Here is a 20,894-nt window from a genome sequence, read left to right on the forward strand (position 1 = left end):
TCATCATAGGTGACACTGTAATCTGGTCCCTCAGTCAACTGTTTCCAGCCCTTGGACCAGGACACGGTTGGTTTAGGGTATCCATCCACTTTGCAGGTGAATTCTGCTGGGGAACCTTTTTGTACAGACAGGGCAAAATTCAGGTAAGAATGCTGTCCATACTTAAAGTTCAATGTATTTATGATGAAATTGATCATATTATTAACTGATTATATATATATCTGCTTTTATGAGGGATAAAAGTCCCATTTCAGAAAGGTAGAGGGATAAAGTATTCTCATTTGCTTCAAAATTGTTCATGTGACATATGACAGACTTTCCTAAGAAAAGAAAACATCACAGCCTGTGGACTGACAAATGTAAAGCATCTACAAGAAATATCAGAATATCAGTAAGCAATTAAAGCCACAGTCTTCAATCCAACGTGTTGACACTTTGTACATGACATTTGTCCTTTGTTTCCCTTATCGAGTCAATCACTCTAGTTTGAAATAATGCTGATAGCCTGTGCTTTTACACTTACCTTCTGTCACATCGGCAAACTTGGGCTTTTCAATAAAGTATGGAGCCTCTTTAGCACCTGCAAATCATAAATTATAGTTTAATAATGTCCACATTTATCAAAACTATTTTGAACCTGATTTTAGTCATTTCAGCTAGATTGAACTACAACACTGAGCAGAGCACAAAGTGTATGATTTGCAGAAGCATAATAACTAAACATAAAAACAATGAAAATTCTTGCAAAATATTACAACCGATTTTTAAATTCATAAATTCATCTGTTGATTAATGAAATTGAAAATGCTGGCAAAAATTAGCCAGACTGATGTATGCCCGCAGACAGAAATGAAATATTGCAAAATAAATCTGAAAAATAAACATCAGAATCTGGCAAATTGATATTTATACTTTGAAATGACCGAATTCACATTATGCATAATTCATTATTCTGAAATTGTTCTTTCAGTCAAACACCTTGACAAACATCAAACTTACGTTCAACATCAAGTTTTGCTGTAGATTTCTTATCCTGCAAAACAACTGTATATTCAGCAATGTCATCAAAAGTCAGCTCTGAGATAACAAGCCTCCTGATTGGACCCTGGGCAACAGTTTTGTATTTTGTATCATCAGGTGTGATTGGCTCTCCATTCTTCAACCATGTGACCTTAGCTCTGTTGTCAGACACCCTGCATTCAAATGTTGCCGTCTGTGACTCCTCTGCATGGCGATCTTTCAGTCCAGTTGTGATTTCAAATGGTGGTACTGATTGAAAAAAGAAGATAAATTGAGCAGGTGAATTCAAAAATCTTTGATGTACAATCTTTAATGACAGCAAAAACTTAATGATCATGGAGAGCATCTTCTGAGTTGTTAAACAGAAATGAACCAGTGACACAACAGTGTGAAATTTAATCGTCAAAAAATGAAACAGACAGAGAAAACAAATGTACTCACATTCAACAGTCATTTTGGCAGTTGAAGTGACATTTCGTACGGTGACACAGAATTCACCTTGATCATCTTCCAACACATCTTTCAAGATCAATTGAAGTTTTGGACCTTCAACTTTAATCTGTATTTTGTTGCTCTCCTTCAGAGGCTTTTTGTTGACAAACCATTTCACTTCAGACTTCTGTACCGGAAGTGCTAACACACACTCAAATGTAGCAGTGGTGTGTTCCTTGACTGTAATATCTTCAAGTTCTTGGACCATAGTCAGTCGTTCTGTGGAATTATTTGCATTAAATGTCAGTGTCTTAATCATGGATTGTTGATTTTGTTATGCATCTGCACAATCAACTGAAATATCATAATTTTAGTTGTTCTTTTGCAGACTTTTGTCATTACTCTTACCATATGTTGAGCACCTCTCATGTGCACTCTACCTGTTTGTAAAATGTAGAATGCCCATTATGTTACAGTTACATAAGCAATGGAAAATTAAAATAATCACACTAAAGAAATAAGGTCATGTCACAGTATATTTACATATCTGTTGAGGTGATAAAATGTTTACTGTAAGCTTTCTTCAAGACTTTGGGCAACCAATGGGACTTCAATGTCATTATCACTGAGGAACATACCTACCAGTGCAGATACCAGGTCAGTATCAAGACACAAATGTGTCAGTATTGTCAGCTAATATGCACATCATTTTAGCTGACTCCATGGTATTTTTATACTTCTTATAGGACACATTGACAAATATTTCATTTTAGAAATCATTGTATGAGGTTCTTCAATTCAGTTCTTTGCAAAATTATTTGTCAGATTTGTTCACAGAATGACACCACTCACATCCAGATATCCTACAGTGCCAATCGAAAAAGTATGATCTGAATCTTTGCTATTCGCGCAAGTGTGAATAACTGGGCGGTCAACTGTCCTGAATAAGCCTATTGTTAAACCATTGGGTCTCAACACTTTCTTCTGTGACCCCAATTTAAACTTTGCTTTCATAAAACACCTGTCGCTCAAAACTTGATAGGTACATCAAGTGTTGCTTCACTGTCATGCAGCTCCACAACTGTCCTTGATTTGGACTCTAACATGGAATAGAAACCACATCACATACAAACTAATCTGTTTAAATCAAAAATTTGGTTTATATTTCATTGGGAAATAAATATTGCACAAAGGGAAGAATTGGAAATCAAAATAGACTGTTGCAAAACTGTGCACAATATATGTTTAAGGAAGGGCTCCTAAACCTACCTACAAGTAAGTGATGGTATTTTATGGTAATTATTTTGTATTTTGAATTTTGGAATTTTAAGAAACTTGCACATTATGAAGTCACTGATAGGGTACAAAAACTCCCAAAGAGAGGTGTTGGCTTTCTATTCAAACTACTTGGTTCAAATACCACCTGTTTGTAATCACATCATTTGTCAGTTATAGCATAGTGTCATGCTACTGTATGTCGCAACTCCCACCCTGGTTGGTTTTCTATATATCCTTTGTGGGCAGGATGATAATGATGTTCCATCTGGTACAACAGAGGACTGGGGAAGTTAACTCACCATGAATGAGTTCTGCAGTACATTTAGACTCTTCAACTACAACTGAGTAGTTGTCCTCATCTTCAGTATTGACATCATGTACAAGTAGAGATCTCTGTCTGCCTTTGTTAACAATCTCATATTTCTTAGACGGTTTGATTTCTGCGTCACTTTTGTACCATTTGGTTACAGCTTTTTCATCAGAAATCTCACAGAAGAAAGTGGCTGTTTCTTTTGTCTGCACTTTCACTGACTGAATTTCTTTCAAGAAGGTCACTGGTTTCTTTGCAGGTTTTTCTTGTTCTGGAAGAGTTGAACCTTTCAAATTTGAAGTTTTTTCTCTATCATTTGTCCAAAAAATGCATCATTCACCATGCTTATCTTTGTCAGTGATTAAATCTTTTGCCATGTGTAAAAAGAGTGTCTTTCTCAGTGGCCATGCATCATTCCATCACTCTGATGGGTGCATGAAGTGATTTAAAAACACCAACTTCCAGGATATGCATGAGGCTCAGCCATGTGTCACTCCAATGCTGCACATTTGCATGACACATTCCAAAAAAATCTCCTTTGCCAACTCCACAATGCATCAAGACATTTACTAAAACACCCAAAAACCTTGGTTAACCTGAGTGACTCTATACTTGACAGTGATCACCACCCAAGGATGTACGGGTGCTTTGTTAAATTGCATATAACTTGACACACATGATGCAGTATTACCAACCCAAGGTAACAACAGTGACAATACCTTTGTGTTCATATCGTGCCCTTTATAAGTGCTAACCCTTTCATCCCCATTCTGCATGAGGTGGTCTAGCCCTTCCATTGAAAACAATGGGGTCAGACCTAAGTTTGGTTGTGAAAGGGTACAGTTGTTAAAACTTAACCAATACTTATTCAGAAACACAATTGTGAGTAATCCACTGCACACATCTTACACTGGTAATGTGAATTCACAGCACACATCTTCATCTTCTTTTTTTAATATTAATATTGGCACAACTGTGCAAAGTTAACGTGACTATCATAACACTTCAAATAAAAGGAAGGATTTTCTAATGAGGCAAATCAATTTTGATTTCCTTAAGAAGATTCTAAATAAATTTTTTGTTAAAAGAAGAATTTACTGTTTTTAAAAGTCAAAAACGAGAATATTGTTCACTAAGACAGCAATAACTTATCTTGGGTGTCTAGACAATAAAAATTGTTTGTAAACTTCCACATTGTATGTGGATTTGTAAGACTGATGTCAAAGAGTCATGCAAGATAACTGCTTTCAATTTAAGACATGTTTAGTGTCATTTTAGCATACAAACTTGACGAAATTCACATTCAGTAGCTCAGGGAGCAGGTACCAATAAGTGTACCAACCGAATTTGGAATTTTCATGATTGAATGACATAAATGTTCACTGTCTACAAAGTGCACATTATCATTAGAGAACCTTCACTAGACACATTCTTCAAACATTGGGAATATGTGCGTTGGTCTAAGAACACCACTCCAAATATGTAGTTCAAACCACTCAGCATGCAATATTTACCTTTGTAAACCAGTTCAGCTGTTGTTTTCTCTTCTTCCACCTTACAAGTGTAGTCAGCTTCATCATCTGGTTGAATGTCACGTATTGTGAGAGATCTTCTCCTTCCATCAACCTTGATTTCGTATTTGTCAGATGGTTTGATTTCCACACCATCCTTGAACCACTTAGCTTCAGCAGTCTCATCAGAAACTTCACATTCAAAGACTACGTCTTGTTCAGCAGTGGCGCTCTGATCTTCTAAGCCTTCAACAATTGTCACTTTGGCTTTCACTGGTTTCAGTTCTGTTCAGAAACAAACATTTGAAAGTGAGCAAAAGTTAAATCTATCAATCACAGACATGAATTCTTCAGATAAGTAAATTCTAGATGTCATGCTTTACATATTTTCTCCAGCCAGAATTTCAATTAAAAATTCTTACCTTCGACAAGAAGTTCAGCAGCTGTCTGCAGGTCTCCAAGTTGACATGTGTACTCAGCCTCGTCATGTATTGTGGTGTCTTTGACAATGAGGGAACGTCTTCTTCCTTCGACCTTGACAACGAACCTGTCATCATCAGGCTCAATAACCTTGCCATCTTTCAGCCAGGTCACTGAAGCCTGTTCATCTGTCACTTCACATGTCAGCTCAGCTGTATCTGTCTCTGCCACTTCAACATCAGCCAGTTCCTTGGCAAAAGCAAATGTTGGGATTTCCTTATCTTCAGGTATTGTTTCTCTGGCCAGAGCTAGGACTTGTGGTTTGGCTGCCTTGACTTCTTCAAGTTTTGTTGGAGCTTCGACAACTTCCACCACTTGTTCTTTCTCCCATGGTTTCAGATCCGGAAGTTCCATTTCTTCCTCCTGTTGTTGCTTCAACCATTCAATGTGTTTAAGGATAACACGGAAGTCGTAGATTCCATGCTCCATTAGGACCTTTTCATAGTCTTTGGGATTAACATCCTTCAGTAATTCATTTATGTCAATTTCTTCTTCCACAGGAACCTCTACTTTCTTGGCCTCTGATGGACGTCTGGAAAATATACAAGAGCATTCATTCAGTCTTGTGTACCTTTGAATGTGAATAATTCAGTACCTTGGCAAACAGTCATTGAATGTGTACACCACTACAAATTGCATCATCAGTAGTATATCAAAAGGATACTTACCCCAACAAAGTCTGTATATACAAAAAAGGTAATTCATTCTGTTTGCTCTATTTACTTTTAAGAACAAGTATAAAATGGTAGACAGAGTATCCAGTCAAGTCGTATTGTAAAGAGTACACATACACATACATAATTTGAAACAAAAGAATCTAAAAACTTCTGTAGACAAAGCATGGCCATATCATGAAAAGCAGTTTTTACTAAAACATGATGCTAAACCCTGCAACTATACTTACAAGTATATTGTATATTGTTTTGTTCTCACCTCTTCAATACCTGTACAAATTCTGGTTCTTCTTCTGGTTTTTCATCCACCATGAGAGATGCATGAGCTTTGTCTTCACCAACCTTGTTACTGATCTTTGCTGTGTATTTGCCAGCATCGTCAGTTTTGGTTGCTTTGATAGTCATGATGTATTCATCGGTCTCTTCATCATGTTTCACTGTGAAATCTTTGTTGTCAGTGATCTTTCTCCATCCTTTACTCCATTCTACAGTAGGTGTTGGGTTGCCACCAACTTTGCAACGGAATTCAACAGATTCACCTGCAAGACAAATGTCCACATATTCATAAACCCTTTCATCACATGGTTTAGTCCAGTTCATTGTTATCAATAGTACTTGTTCATTGGGAATTTGTGAATGGGATGGGAACACAGGTCAAAATCCTACTTCATCATATGGTCATGATAAACAATGATTTTGAGTGAGATTTTCTTTGACAACTTTGTCCCATAGTATGATGTGCAATAGCCATAAAATGTATATCATTCACCATGTAGGTGATCTTTTAACTTTAGCTTTTTTCTAACATTTTAACAATCGGTGAAACAATAGAATCAGTGACAAAGATGTTCTAATGCATACAAAATATGACAATCATCAGATATCAGGTTATTGACTAGATGTGTAGTATGAACATTAGTACCTTCCATGACATGAGCCTTCTGTGGTGTTTCAATGAAGTATGGAGCAACCTCTTTAGGTACACCTTCAACTTCCTCTTGTGCTGTAAGAGATTATAATCCATATAATGAAATATCTTGTCTGACTGAATAGCTTTCACTGAGTTGGCACAGTGATAAAAAGTTTCTTACAGTCAAAATTCTGTATGCCTCAACTTATCGGACTTTTCTTACAATTTTCATACATGGGAGATAATCTTGACAAATGTGAAAATATATACTTTTACACACTTAGCACAGCAGCTAGTGTGAGAGTCACACCCCATAAAATCAGTATTCTGAAGCACAACATGCACAATACAATATTGTGCAATATACAATATACCTATAGCAATACCATACAATGTTCACTGTAAATTAAGAAGGGCTTACTTTCAACAAGTACTTCTGCTGCACATTCTGCTTTGCCAACTTTGTTCTTAGCACGGCAAGTGTACTCTGCATCATCATCAAGCTTTACATCCAAGAGTGTCAGAGTGTACTTGTCTCCATCACGTTCCATTATTACTTTATCACTTGGTTTGATCTCTTCATCATCTTTGCACCTATGAGAATGATTACAAAAACTCTGCTGATCAATACAAGCTATCAATCACCTAATTATTTTCTTTTAATTATTATACAGATGTTATCACATTGTGGCACTTATTTCTGGAAAAGAAAAGAAAAAATTATAGAAAATTTCAAACTTTGATTGGAAATTCTGAAATTGGATACAAATGTGTCATGTGTTTTTTCAAGTACCTAAGTCTCTTATCACTTAATAAAATTTTTTTCTCTTAAACAACGCCTCTTGGAAATTTGTAAAGTCACCTCCTGTCTGACATCCACTAAAGACACATGTCCACTCACCAGATCACATCAGGTTCTGGTTTGCCAGTCACAATACATTCAAATGTGGTCTGTGTGCCTACAACAGCTTCAGTGTCTTGGATTTTCTTGACAAACTTGGGAGCTTCCAACTCTTCCTCTTCAGGAGCTTCTGTTTTGTTACAATGAGAGCAATGGTGCATACAACAGACATGTAAGGATATATATCACATCATTTTCTTGTTAAAGTCCACAGGACCCTTTGATACATCATCAAGTAAGCCTCAAAAGACAATTTCATTGTAAAGGCAATCATTAAACATGCATGATGCTATGGAATCAAACAATGCATTTAACATGATCCTGCCCAGAAGGCTTCTGGGTTTGTTCCCGCCCACAATTTGAATATGGCACACAGGTACACAGGTCAGGACATAACAATGCATATAAAATGATTAAACGATATGTAATATGTATGCAACAGAACACAATGAGACAGTTGTCATGGTAATAATGATTGCAGCAAGGTGAGAAATTATGCAACATTGCAATACAATGGTATGAAATATAAATATATGTACATGTACACAGAACATTCGGGGCATAAGTATTTCCTGTAATCTAACTTGGTTAGTTTGTAATTATCCTGGTATCTTCTGGGTAACGTCCAGCCATGCAAAAAGGGAACATTGTTGGGGTGTGCACTCTCCAAGGTGATTCCAGCTTTGAAGATGACCTGTCTACAGGATTGGTAGCTTTGCAGGTGCATTCTCCAGTAGATGCTAATGTAGTCAACATGCACTGAAGCATATCACAGTTCACAAGCGTGTTACTTTTTTCGGAGACACTGGTCCTGTTCAATGTGATTCACCATACTTGAGACATGCTTATGATAGATGAGAAAATGTTATGACAATTTCTTTCACATTGAAAAACAATTCCTACGATATTGTATTCTTCTTCCTCTGGTCGCAAGTGAGTCATACCAGAATTAGAACACCACACATTCATACATGCTTCCACGAAAACATACAATCATGATTATTGAACACACAGACAAGCACAATGATACGTAATCACAGTTCATGTGTGCTAATAGACATCAAACACAAGGTATGACAGTGACAGTAAATGACTGTGATAGCCAGATGGCACATTTAGCGATACAGAAAATAATGAAAGGTAAGGAACATGTTCTTATCAATAACTAGAAAAATATATCTAACAACACAAATATATCACATCAAATTGGCATAGTTTGGTTTTTCAACAAAACAAAATCATTCATGCCAACTAAGATCCATATTGTAACTGTCACTGGTATACATAAATGAATGTGTTATGCACTATGCCTTTTCATCTAAATTCAAATTTTGTGTTCAAGCTATCTAAGAGAACAGGTTATATATATATATATATGGTTGTCTGCGTGTCCTGTGACATTGATTTTGTATGACAATAACACATAGTGGGCAGTAATTATGTGATGAGATGATGATAGGAAGAGCTGCTTAAACGCACAGTGAAAGTTGGACAGACAAAAACTTGGAAGCAAGAACAAAATGGCAGCAAGCAGAGCAATCATCCTATCAAACACATCAGAGAGATAGATCTACAAACTACTGGCAGCAAGCAAGACACACGACACTGGTTGATCAGTTGAAATTCATGCACTCTCTATTCAAATTATTAATAATATAAAATAGTACATGTCTGCAGAGATTTCAATACATTCTGATGAAACTCATTCAAATAAATTAGAATGCTGGATACATAATAGTGCAGTCCTTTGAATACATTGCAAAGTGAAAATGGCTGCATTTTAGAGACTTTTTGTTTCAAAAGTGTTAGGCAGTTAAAAAGTTAATATTGAACTGCAAAAACACACCTGAGTTGTTAATACTTTTGCAATAACACTTAACACTTAATATGTTAATACTTTTGGTATAATTATGAGGTGTAAAATTCAAATCATTGTTGCATTTGATTGGAGTTAATAATTTGTTAAAATTCCATGTAGAATTACAAGTGCTTTGCACTACATAAGAGTGAATGAGAGACTAGCAAATACATATGAAAACTGAGTCCTGATTCTGTTTGCACTTTACAATTAATACATTTAAAATCCTTATATAAAAAAATATTTCAAAAAATCATCTATCGAACTTGAATTTCTATAACTGAGTAATTGGACATCAAGGAGGAGATTTTTGGCTTAATTTGGGGTTATTACCAACTGGAAAAAATCAGCAGTTGATTATTTTATTAAAGACAATTATGAGATTTAAATTAGAAATATCCAATATGATAAGAGTTGCTTAGTTGAATTGTCAAAATATACACACTCTGGTTTATAAATACATGAATAAAATATATAAATGAGTTTGTGTTGATCTTCACAGCTTATGGAAATGCCAGACAAATAACAAGATGTAATTGTATTTACAGTGATTCAATGAAATGCATAGTGAATAAACCCATTTACAAGATGACAGTCACAACACGCTGAGAAGTACTGAATATTTTCAGTAACTAATGATAGACAAAATTTAACAACAGCAATAAAGCTTCCAAAAACAAAACCTGTACAAATAAACACCATAAACCTTTAATATAACCTACCACCTTAGAAAAATAGATTTGAAATTTTGAGAGGCAAAATAAAAGCAAAGAAATTTGCAAAGATGAAGACATACAACAATTGAATAAATATATTCTTGAAAAAGCTGTACCTTGATAAATTTCAATATAAAATACAATTTATTTGAACATTTCAGTTTTGGTCCTTCCAACGGTAAGATTGCATATTTTGCAAAAGTTATTGTATTGGATTTGAAAAGAGATATTTTTTATTTTTAAGCTGCACATTTGTGCCATTTGATGTGATCTGCAAAATCTTTCTTTGATCTACAAGATGATTTAGGTTTCTATAATCATCTAAGTACAAGTCCATGAAGATCAAGAATTGATAAGTAAGCTTGTCTTTTGTGGTTCAGTCTCAGAGACCTATAATCCTCTCATTTCCATCAATATGCGTTATCTATATTGGCAGTGTTATTATATTGCAATAACTGTTGATGAATTTGAAATGTTTGAAGCATCAAAGGAGGAAAACCAACACATAGCATAATGCAATAAAAAGGATTAAAATCAAAGAAATATCCCAATCCAGAGAAAGGGCTAAGATACCTTCAGGTTCTTCAATCTTCTCTGGCTCTGCAATGTTCAGAGAAAAAAATTCAAAATGTCAGCTCAAGCTGGTTTTTTTTTTCACATGAACAATTCTGAATCTGATACAGCTAGCTGTGTTTTAATATGAGTAAGGTACTCAGTGATGAAGAGTGGTGCGCAAGATGCATAATAGTTGTTTTTGTGCATCTAACAATAAGTAGTACTAAAAGGATTTGTAATTCTTCATTTTCATATGGATAAAGCTGTCACCATGCATGCATAGTAAACATTGTATCATGTTTCTCAAGGTTGCCATTGCTTTCTTGTTCTGACAGACAGCACACTGAAAATTTAAACTTGACTTTGATTTCAGCTACTTAATGACTGATATATAACATACCTGGTTCTTGCAGAGTTGTAACTGTGTCTGATTCAGGACTTGGTTCACTGACTCCGATGGCATTCTTAGCTCTGACACGGAACACATACGGTGTATCTGCGGTCAGACCTTCCACTTCATAAGTTGTTGTCTTATGACTGGTTGCCAACACCTTCCATGTTTCTGTGGAAACCACACGCACCTCAATTGCATAGGCAGTAATTGCACTACCTCCATCAGATTCTGGTGGTTGCCATGACAGCAACAAGGTATTTCTACCAATGTCATCTATATCTGGTTTTCCAGGTGGTGATGGTTTGTCTGTAAATGAAAATACCTGATAAATATCCTGTTCATAGCTGTAATATTTTATCCCATACATGTAACTGTAGTGGGTGACAATTTATTGTCCTTTGGAGTGGCTGTGTATAGGAGTGCAACAAATTAGATAACAAGTGTTGTCTTCTGGTGCCTTCAAACACTGTTTTCTGTAAATTACACTTCACATTAGCATACTCAGGAATACCCTCTGTAAAAATTTGAGAAAAGTTATGCTTGAGAGATTTTTTCATAAGGTGGAGGCCATTAGAAAGTACAAAAGTTTGTGCCTCTATCTATCTAGATTCATAGCTGCAAGCCCTACATTTTTTCACATTGTCAAATCCACACCATGAACTTAAAAGATTTAACAAAAATTTTAAGCAATAAAGCACACCCAGCGATGGTATACCATGAGATTTTGACCAGTTCACGACATAAATGCACGAGCGATAGCGAGTGCATATATGAAGTGAACTGGTCAAAATCGAATGGTATACCTTCGCTGGGTGTGATTTATTGCTATTATATCATAACAGTATATTGAAATTCTGGCGTGGAACGTCAAAAACAGATTTTTACTGAAGATGATAGCTCGCGCGCATGCCTGCCATTGTATATCGCCAATATACCATGGTTGTTATCGCGTCTCAACCAATCAGATCGCAGCATTTCTGCCATCAATATACTGGTATGATATAATTTTTGATAACATTGAGCAAAATGTCATGACTGATTTCCTGAAGACATGTTTGCAACAAACACATCTTTTGCTCCGGCCAAAGTGACTTCCTAACAAGTAAAATTTTGTATACTGTAAGACTTTGGAATAGTTTTTACAACAGTATAACTCGTGTGATAACATAGTTTATATTTAATAGGAACCTTGTCTAGAGCATCAAGGAAAATGCAGAATGATAATTTTGTCAATGCAGCATGACCATGAACATTTTTCAAAAAAGCTGTACAAACCTATATGAGTTGGTCAAGAAATGAAAATATATTACCATTCAGTGCTTACCTAAAACAGTAATTTTCAGTTTATGTTGATCCATGGCATGTTTGTTCTCAACTTCAAAGGAGTAGTCACCTGCATCTTCTGGTTGAATGTCCCTAATTGTTAACACTGAGAGTTTCTCAGCAATTTCCACTTTGAATCTGTCTCCTGTTTCTATCTCACTCTTTCCCCGATACCAAAAGGCATCCGGAGTTGGAATTCCAATGAATGTACATTTAAGAGGGACTGATTCTCCTCTTTTCACTGACATGCTAGCAGGTCCTTCAGTGATCTTAGCAGCCACTGTAAGATAGATCGACATGAGCACATCTGTTATGCCGCAGTCTTTGCTTGCTTTAAATGAAGGTGTTTGTTTGTTTTTTGGAGAAATTAGTTTGTGACAACCAGACAGACTTGATAACATGTCAGTGATGTTCAGCATGCAATGGGATAGGCCTGTAAGCATTGCTGCAGGTTGTATGGGCACTGCAGCAATAATGGTTTTAGTTTTTCTTTTGGTATTCCCACCACCATCTAGAGCATCGGTTCTTGCTCTTCTTGGGAGCAGCGTTTTCATCCAGCTGTTGTCTTCAATGAATTCCATCAAAGGCAAGCTACTGCAGGTGGTATGGCGTTGATGGTGCAGTTTACATGCAAATCCAAATAGTGGAGAGGGGAATAGGGGGGACACCGTGCCTTTCAGGAGGAGGACAAATAAATCAGGGTGCGAATCACATGCCACTGCACACATACCAGATGGATTGGATGAATTTAAACTAACCATGCATGAATTGGTGTAATCTGTGCTTTCTGTAAAATTCCTACAAACTTAGGTGAATAAATAAATTGAGTGCAAGAATTAGTTAAATGTGATGCATATGGTGCTATTAGTGATTAATCTTTGCATTGATATATGTTATTGTCTTTTTATTTCGGAGGTAGTATGTCATAGTGTTTGTGGGTACTGTACATATGTATGTTGCATTAGGAGTCTCTTACTGAGCGACCTTTTGGCAGCAAATAAATACTAACAAACACATATTTATCAATACTAAATACATGAATATGTGAGGAATATGCTAAATACATGACAAATAATGTGATCTGTATCCTTGTCAAAAAATGCAGGACAAGTATATGCAGCAACAAAAATGGTTACATAAACAGCAACGAGAAAAGTGGCTGAAAAGAAATCGACCATGCAGGACAAGAATAGAATGCTGACAGGAAAAGTGGACAGATTTGGCAAAGCAACATAATTCTACAGTGAAATGGGATGGCTTATATGTTGTATGATTCAACATCAAGCATTCTCTCATTACATCTTACAGGTCAAAACAAGGCTTTTCAATTGAAAATAGTCAAAATTTATTGCAAAGAAAAATTTAAAACATATCTATAAATCTACCATGAAAAATAAATGTGAGCTGCCTCTACAAGCCTTATAGGAAAGTAAAATACTGTCTTAGTTATTTTGGCATTTTAAACAGCAAAAAGAATAATGGGGAGTTACTGCGGCAAGAGCTAATGGCTGAAAACTAGAACTTCGGTTTATGAACATGCTTTTGGCAGGATAAAATGTTCAATTGTTTTTTGGAAGGCATAAAAATGGAATCTCTAAAATAATAAAATTCAATCCTTTATATTTTATCAGCAAGCAAACTGACCATATTGTCATTCAATAAATATTCATCAGAAAGGTTCTTTAAATTTGGACCAAAAATTTCATTTCATGGTACAGCATAATTCTTTTTACTCATTACAATTTTTAAAGGGGAAGGTATCAAGCAAAGTTTACTTTCTGTAATCTTATTACAAATACAACGTCATTGTCTGTTGCAAACAACTAACAGAGCATAGACTGTCAACAGAAAGCTTTGAAAATAAGGAAATTCTAGAGAAACAATTTATAGTAACTGCGGATAGGATCAACAGGGTGGAGATAGACCATACCTGTGCAGAAAAAAAGAGAGAGAAGAGAACCGGAAGCGTAATTAAGAAGCTTGCAGGAGAGATGATTTGCCTTTTTCATGGGGAATGATTCTGCATTTTAACAGTGCTAGACACTTAACGACAGGAAAACAGAAAAACCAACACCACAGACACAAAGTAAAATGCTAACTTATGGTTTTGTTGACAAAGACACACTTACCTTGAAGTTCAAGTTCAGCAGTTGTTTCAGCTTGACCTACTTTATTGGTAGCTTTACAGGTGTAGTCCATGATATCCTCAACAGAGACATCGTTGATTTTCAGAGTGCAAACTCCATCTTCTGTGTACTCTACATTGTATTTTCGTGTTGGAATGATCTTAGTCTTCTGCTTCTTAAACCACTGCACTTCTGGACGTGGGATACCAGTCACTTTACACTCCAGAGTCACAGTAGTGCCTTCCAGAGCCTCAGTCTTTTCAAGTTCTTTGACAAATTTTGGAGGGATCCTAAGAATAGACACAGCAAAAGTAGCCTTTGCTTCTCCAAGTTCATTAGTAGCTTTAGCTGTGTATTTCCCAGCATCCTTTTCTTTCAAATCATTGATGACAAAAGTGTGTTCGTCCTTATCTTCGTCATATGCGACTGTGTAGTCTGGACCTTGTTGGCAATGTTTCCATCCCTTGAACCAACCAACTGTGGGTTCTGGATTTCCAATCACACTGCATTTCACCTCAGCTGGTTTACCTGTAAAGCAAGAAACATGATGAACCATTACAAAAGTTTCCAAAAGATATGTATAAACCTTCATGCATGCAACTGGTATGAAATGTTTACTATCATGGGATTTCACTTACTCATCTTATGTATCCAACATTTTACAGATGTCACTAAATCTCAGAAAGGTAGAAACTTTGGAAAATTTGAATGTAGTTGCCAAGCTTAATTACAACATCTTGAAATTGATATGTTATCATATCTAGTACTTTTGACTCCATTTTTGTACACTCTTCTGTGATAATAAAAGACACATCATTTTGTGATGACAAATGACATAGGACATATTTACGTCACCAAACTGCACAAGAAAATTTCTTTCTGTTACTTTGTCAGCCAAGACACTGCATGAAACCTGGCTGTGTAAATACAGTATTTTTAGAACACAATATGTTTATTGTGACCAGGGAAAATGCTTTAAAACCAGTTTGAGTATTTTTTTAATTTTTTGGTAATTGAGTTGATGATGCTATAACTGAAGCAAAAGAAGTGTGACAATTATATTCTTACAGACATAATCTAAACTGTTCAAATCACTTATGAACAAGGCATTCCTAGTTACTTATTGACAACTAAAAATTACTAAGAACAAAGAAAATAGTTACTTTCATAGAAAATGGTTTTACATAAAGTTGTCAAATGAATAAAGCCTCTCACCTTCAGGCATTTCACAATCAGTTGGCTTGACAATGAATGTTGGTGGCCGCTTTCCAACTGCAAATAAAATTATAATATTCATGAATCAAACTTATTTTGTTGTGCTGAACACTTGAGAAGCACTAACTACGGTATCACACACAAGAAGTTTACTGGTTTCACATCGGAATTCAACAATGAGTAGCACTAATTACTGATGAATGCTCAGCAACTCTGACTGCAGCAAGAGCAAAACCTTAGAGGTATACAGTCACCTGTAATCTAAATATGCCCATATATGGTCAAAGGGGCATTCCTTGGTATTCAAAATGCCCATGTGAGGGCAATGTTTTTAAAAAGCGGCCACCCGCTTAAAATCTGTGATTGGTTAAATTTCTCTTTCCATGGTAACTGTGGCAAAGTTGGAACAGGTGACAGTATACCTTTAACAGTGCGTAACTGTACAGCATCTGGCACAAAACCAGAAGAATCCTGACCCGTACATTTCTGAACATTAGCAAGACAGATGTGCATTTGGATGAACAGTGAAGAAGTACAATCTGAATGACACACTGTCTGTTTCACCTTTTACCATAAAATTTGCATATGATGCAAACTCAGTGCTGATTTCAAGTTCCATACAACTGTCGAGAAAATGTCATCCTCAACAGCAATGACTGTTCATTATATCCATATGTGTACAGCTAATTATAAAGAGCGATAAAACCTGGCCAAACATGAATTACAGTTCTTCAATACATACCTTCAATTGTAAGTTCGGCTGTTGTCACTGCTTCACCAACAGAATTCACTGCTTTGCAGATATACACTCCGGCAAACTTGACTGGAGTCTTCTTTATTCTAAGGATGCACATATTATCATCAGTGTAGTCTATTGTTATCAAGTCACTGTCCTCAAGTTCAGTTTCTTCCTTGTACCACTTCACTTCAGGTCTTGGACGTCCAGTGACATGACACTCAAAGCGCACTGGTTCTCCCTCAGTGATATGAATCTTTACAAGTTCTTTGACAAATTTAGGAGCTTCCCTGACAGGCTCGATGATGACATCTGCCCTTGTGATGGCTTCTCCGGCAGGATTGACAGCTTTACAAGAATAGTCAGCTTCATCAGCAACCTCTGTTACAGCTATGGTAAGTGTGCTCTGCATCTCCTTGGGAATATCCACCCTGAGATGCTCATCAGGGACAACTTCTTCATCATCCTGATACCAGGTCAGAGATGGTTTTGGAACCCCAGTCACTTCAACTTCAAGTTGGAGAGGTTTACCTTCTTCTACAGTTATGGGAGACAGTTTTTTCACAAACTGAGGTGGCTCCATTGGAAGCCAAGAAACCATTTCTTCTTCAATCTCTTCAACCTTGGTTTCAACAACGACAGGCTCAGGTTTCTCTCGTGGTTTCAGGAGGATTTCAGTCACATCTTCTTCTTCCTCCTCTATTATTATTTCAGTTGTCATTCTTTCAGAAGGCGCTTTGAACTTGACCTCAACTTCTTCTCTCACCTCTTCCTCCACTTCTACTTCAACCTTAGCTCTTGGACGTTCAAGTTTAAACTCAACTTCAACTGGTTCCTCCTCAGTGGGCTTTTCGATGACCATTTCAACTTCAGCAACAGCATCTTCTCTCTTAATTTTGAACTCAACTTCTTCTCTCACCTCTTCTTCCACTTCCACTTCAACTTTAGCTCTTGGACGTTCAAGTTTAAACTCAACTTCAACTGGTTCCTCCTCAGTGGGCTTTTCAACTGCCATATCCACTTCAGTGACTTCATCTTCTCTCCTGATCTTGAACTCAACTTGCTCGGTCACCTCTTCCTCAACTTCAACTTCAATCTTAGCTCTTGGACGTTCAAATTCAAAGGCAACTTCAACTGGTTCTTCTGCTACAGGTTTCTCAACAACCATTTCAACCTCTGTGACAGCATCCTCTTTCACAACCTCTTCAATAACAGGCACTGTGATGACAGCTTCCTCTTCAGTTACTTCCTTCACTTTCTCCTCAACTGTCACAATCTGTGAAACCTCTTCTACCTCTTCTATGACAGGTTCTGGCTCTGGAGCAGGTTCTACCATGCAAAAATTTAAAGGAAGGATCATCGTTAGTGTAAACAATCAGAGTAGAGATGATTTATGCAAACGAAAAATCCACTTCTGATCATTAAGTACAAATTTGAACAATGATAGGTCACCAAAGTTAACCACATTTAAGAGAAAATTCAATGTAAATACTGTCTAAATATTTTTTCATAATATCAAGTACACCAGACATATGGTGCATATTCAAGGCCAAATTAAGTCTTCACAATACTCCACGTTTGTGCTAATTTTATCTGTCAAATATTTGTTGAACATATTACAAGTTCATATCATCCACATAGCTGTAAAGATTTTGCATAATGCTTGTTATAGCTTGGTCAAAACAATGTACATAGAAATATGTTAGTTTTCAATGTAACTTCGCACTTCAAGTTCACACACCTGGAGTTGGTGGTTTTTCCACAAGGGTCACAGTAAAGGTAGCTTTAGCCTCTCCCAATTCATTGGTAGCTTTGCACACATATTTACCACCATCTTTTGGTTTGCTTTCTTTGATGATAAAGACATGTTCATCTGTATCTTTCTCATAGGTGACTGTGTATTCTTTGCCTTCTTGACAGTGTTTCCATCCTTTGTACCAGGTGACAGTGGGTTTAGGGATACCTTTCACTTTGCAACGGATCTCAGCTGGATGTTCTGAAAATACATGTGATTGTTTTTTTTATTATTGAGACATCACATGTTTGACTTACCAATCGACTGTGTATGATCTAATGCTTGTTGTTTTCTGACACAACACCATTTGTATTATATTAACAGCTGGATTGATTGGTATGAAGAAGTTCACATACACAAAACAACAAGGATTCCATCACTTGAATACAGGCATACTCTTTGTTATTTTAGGGAAGCGCTTGATATAAAATTTGATAAGAAAACCATTCTGCACAAACAGTAGTCAGGTATTGACTGCAAAGTCATTCACAGTGCAATGAAAAACTCATTTTTTAAACTATGTGAGCAAGCTACACATGGATTGCAAAATGTGTAATTCACATGTTGATAATATAAAGACTAGAAACTTACCTTTCACTGTCTGTATGTCTTCAGGTTTAACAACAAATTCTGGTGGACATTTTGCAGCTGGAAAAATAAAACAATATCCATATGTTTGGTTCAGGTCATGCAGAATTTGAAATAATTTGATATAACTTGTCAATTACTAAGAATGTTACAGTCAGTTCCAAAGTTAGGCCATACTCATATAACATCATCATATGGTCATTGCCAATAGGTTGTTGGATTCAATCTATAATTGTCTTTGTAGCCTGACTGATACACTAGCCCAACAACTAAGAACAGAGTGAAAGTGTATTACTTACAGATGTATTTCATAAAAGTACACTACTCATAGATTTGGCAACATAGTCAAGGAGTTCAACTAGCAACCTATCACATGATATAGGTTATGCTGTGCATTTTTTCACAAAAAAATCATGAAACTGTTGTGATACTCTCTAGCCGCAAATAATTATAGGAACAAATAGGATGAGGATATTTCTGAACAACAACAGAGAAAAAAAGACCATAAATTAAAATAAGCAAATTTCATTTTTATTCAAATCAACCCTTTGAGCGCCAAAGTCAATTTTTGTCACCTTTATAACATGTACCCCAGTCAAATTTTTTCAGATTTTTGCCAAAATTTTGCTGAAAAACTGAAGTCAATGAAATGTGAAACCCGTTTGGTCCAAAATTGTAAAAAAAATTACTGAAAAATTCATAACAACTGATAAAATGTTGCACTAAAATTTTGGTGGGAAAATTTACAGCACACAAAGGGTTAACGGCAGGTATCAATAAATACTTACGCATTACAAAGAGTTCAGTTCTGCAAGAGTCTGATCCCACTTTGTTGACTGCTTTCACTTCATATTCTCCTTCATCATCCATATTCACTTCAACTATCAGAAGTTTACAGATACCACTCTCACTGTATTCTATAACATAGTGATCATCACTTTCAAGTTCAATACCATCCAAATACCATGTCACTTCTGGTCTAGGAGAACCTGTCACTTCACATTCAAATACCACACGCTGACGTTCTTCAACTTCCTGTTCCTTGGGTTTTCTTACAAAGACTGGAGGTTCAAGAGCTTCTTCAACTGTGGGGATTTCTTCTTCTGGAACCTCTTCAACTGGTTTTGGTTTCTCTTCTGGTTTGATTTCAAGTTCAAAGCTGACTTCTTCAGGAGCTCTTTCAATCACCAGTTCAGCTTCTGTAATGTCTGGTTTCTCTTCTGGTTTGATTTCAAGTTCAAAGCTGACTTCTTCAGGAGCTCTTTCAATCACAAGTTCAGCTTCTGTAACATCTGGTTTCTCTTCTGGTTTGATTTCAAGTTCAAAGCTGACTTCTTCTGGTTCTGAACAACTTCAAATCTACAGTTGTGGTTTCTGTCACAGGTTCCTCTTCCTCCTTAACAGTGATTTCTCTCTTGACCTCAAATGCTACTTCTTCTGTGACTTCTTCTACAACTGACACTTCAACTTCAATTGGTTTCTCTTCTTTGACAGGTTCTTCAATGGTCACTTCAGCTTCAACAACAACTTCTTCCTCCACTGGTTCTTCCTTGACTGGAGCAGCAACTTCTTTTTCAATCACTTCCTCAGGAACTTCAGTGACTTCTTCAACGACTGGTTCTGGTTCAGGTTCAGGTTCTGAAAAAGTTGGAAAGCATATCATTCAAGGTAGGTTTTCCCTATGGTGTAGAAGTTGGCCTTATGGAGACTATAGTATTACACTTCAACAAATATCACAACATTATTCTTATTTATTCTAAATATATGACAGCATGTCTTGATTTTTTTACCTGTTTGGTTATAAAGTTGATCTCTGAAGCAAATCCAAAGATGTAACTTTGATAGATTTCCTGCCTGAGCAAACTTCTTATTAATTCTTCGATATTATGTACCTAATACCCTAACATCTTATAGCAGCAAAAACAAAATTTGAAATAATGTCCTCCTTTGTATCAGGCAGATAAGTGTACAGTTTCAATTAACAGCAAAAAATTTGTCTTCCTTCATCAGGTGTAGAATCAGCTCTTTCCTTTTCCTTAAAAAGGATTTTAATGAATGTCATCCACTGCTGA

General features: G+C 36.2%; 2 protein-coding genes across 2 annotated transcripts in view; both read right to left on the bottom strand.

Annotated features, from left to right (window-relative positions):
• Positions 1-336: 336 nt before the first annotated feature.
• Positions 337-20,114, bottom strand: LOC139143742 (muscle M-line assembly protein unc-89-like). The gene is made up of 21 exons (XM_070714281.1): positions 20,095-20,114; positions 19,611-19,999; positions 18,826-18,882; positions 18,181-18,435; positions 16,446-17,768; positions 15,704-15,760; positions 14,492-15,016; positions 12,364-12,642; positions 11,046-11,345; positions 10,664-10,690; positions 7,517-7,646; positions 7,037-7,209; positions 6,628-6,708; positions 5,965-6,244; positions 4,974-5,563; positions 4,555-4,836; positions 3,030-3,311; positions 1,462-1,731; positions 1,000-1,269; positions 524-580; positions 337-368 (listed from the first exon to the last, which is right to left on the bottom strand). The coding sequence occupies exons 1-21, from the start codon at positions 20,112-20,114 to the stop codon at positions 337-339; spliced, it is 5,679 nt and encodes a 1,892-aa protein (XP_070570382.1).
• The window catches only part of LOC139143341 (titin-like), a 215,696-nt gene continuing 211,952 nt past the window's right edge, over positions 17,151-20,894 (bottom strand). The window contains exons 118-121 of the mRNA XM_070713578.1: positions 19,611-20,460; positions 18,826-18,882; positions 18,181-18,435; positions 17,151-17,768 (exon numbers count right to left, since the gene is read on the bottom strand). Of these exons, the coding sequence (XP_070569679.1) occupies positions 20,144-20,460 (317 nt within the window). The 3' untranslated portion in view covers positions 17,151-17,768; positions 18,181-18,435; positions 18,826-18,882; positions 19,611-20,143. The remainder of the gene's footprint in view (positions 17,769-18,180; positions 18,436-18,825; positions 18,883-19,610; positions 20,461-20,894) is intronic.

The sequence above is a fragment of the Ptychodera flava genome, chromosome 11, assembly GCF_041260155.1.
Source record: "Ptychodera flava strain L36383 chromosome 11, AS_Pfla_20210202, whole genome shotgun sequence".
Lineage (NCBI taxonomy): Eukaryota > Metazoa > Hemichordata > Enteropneusta > Ptychoderidae > Ptychodera > Ptychodera flava.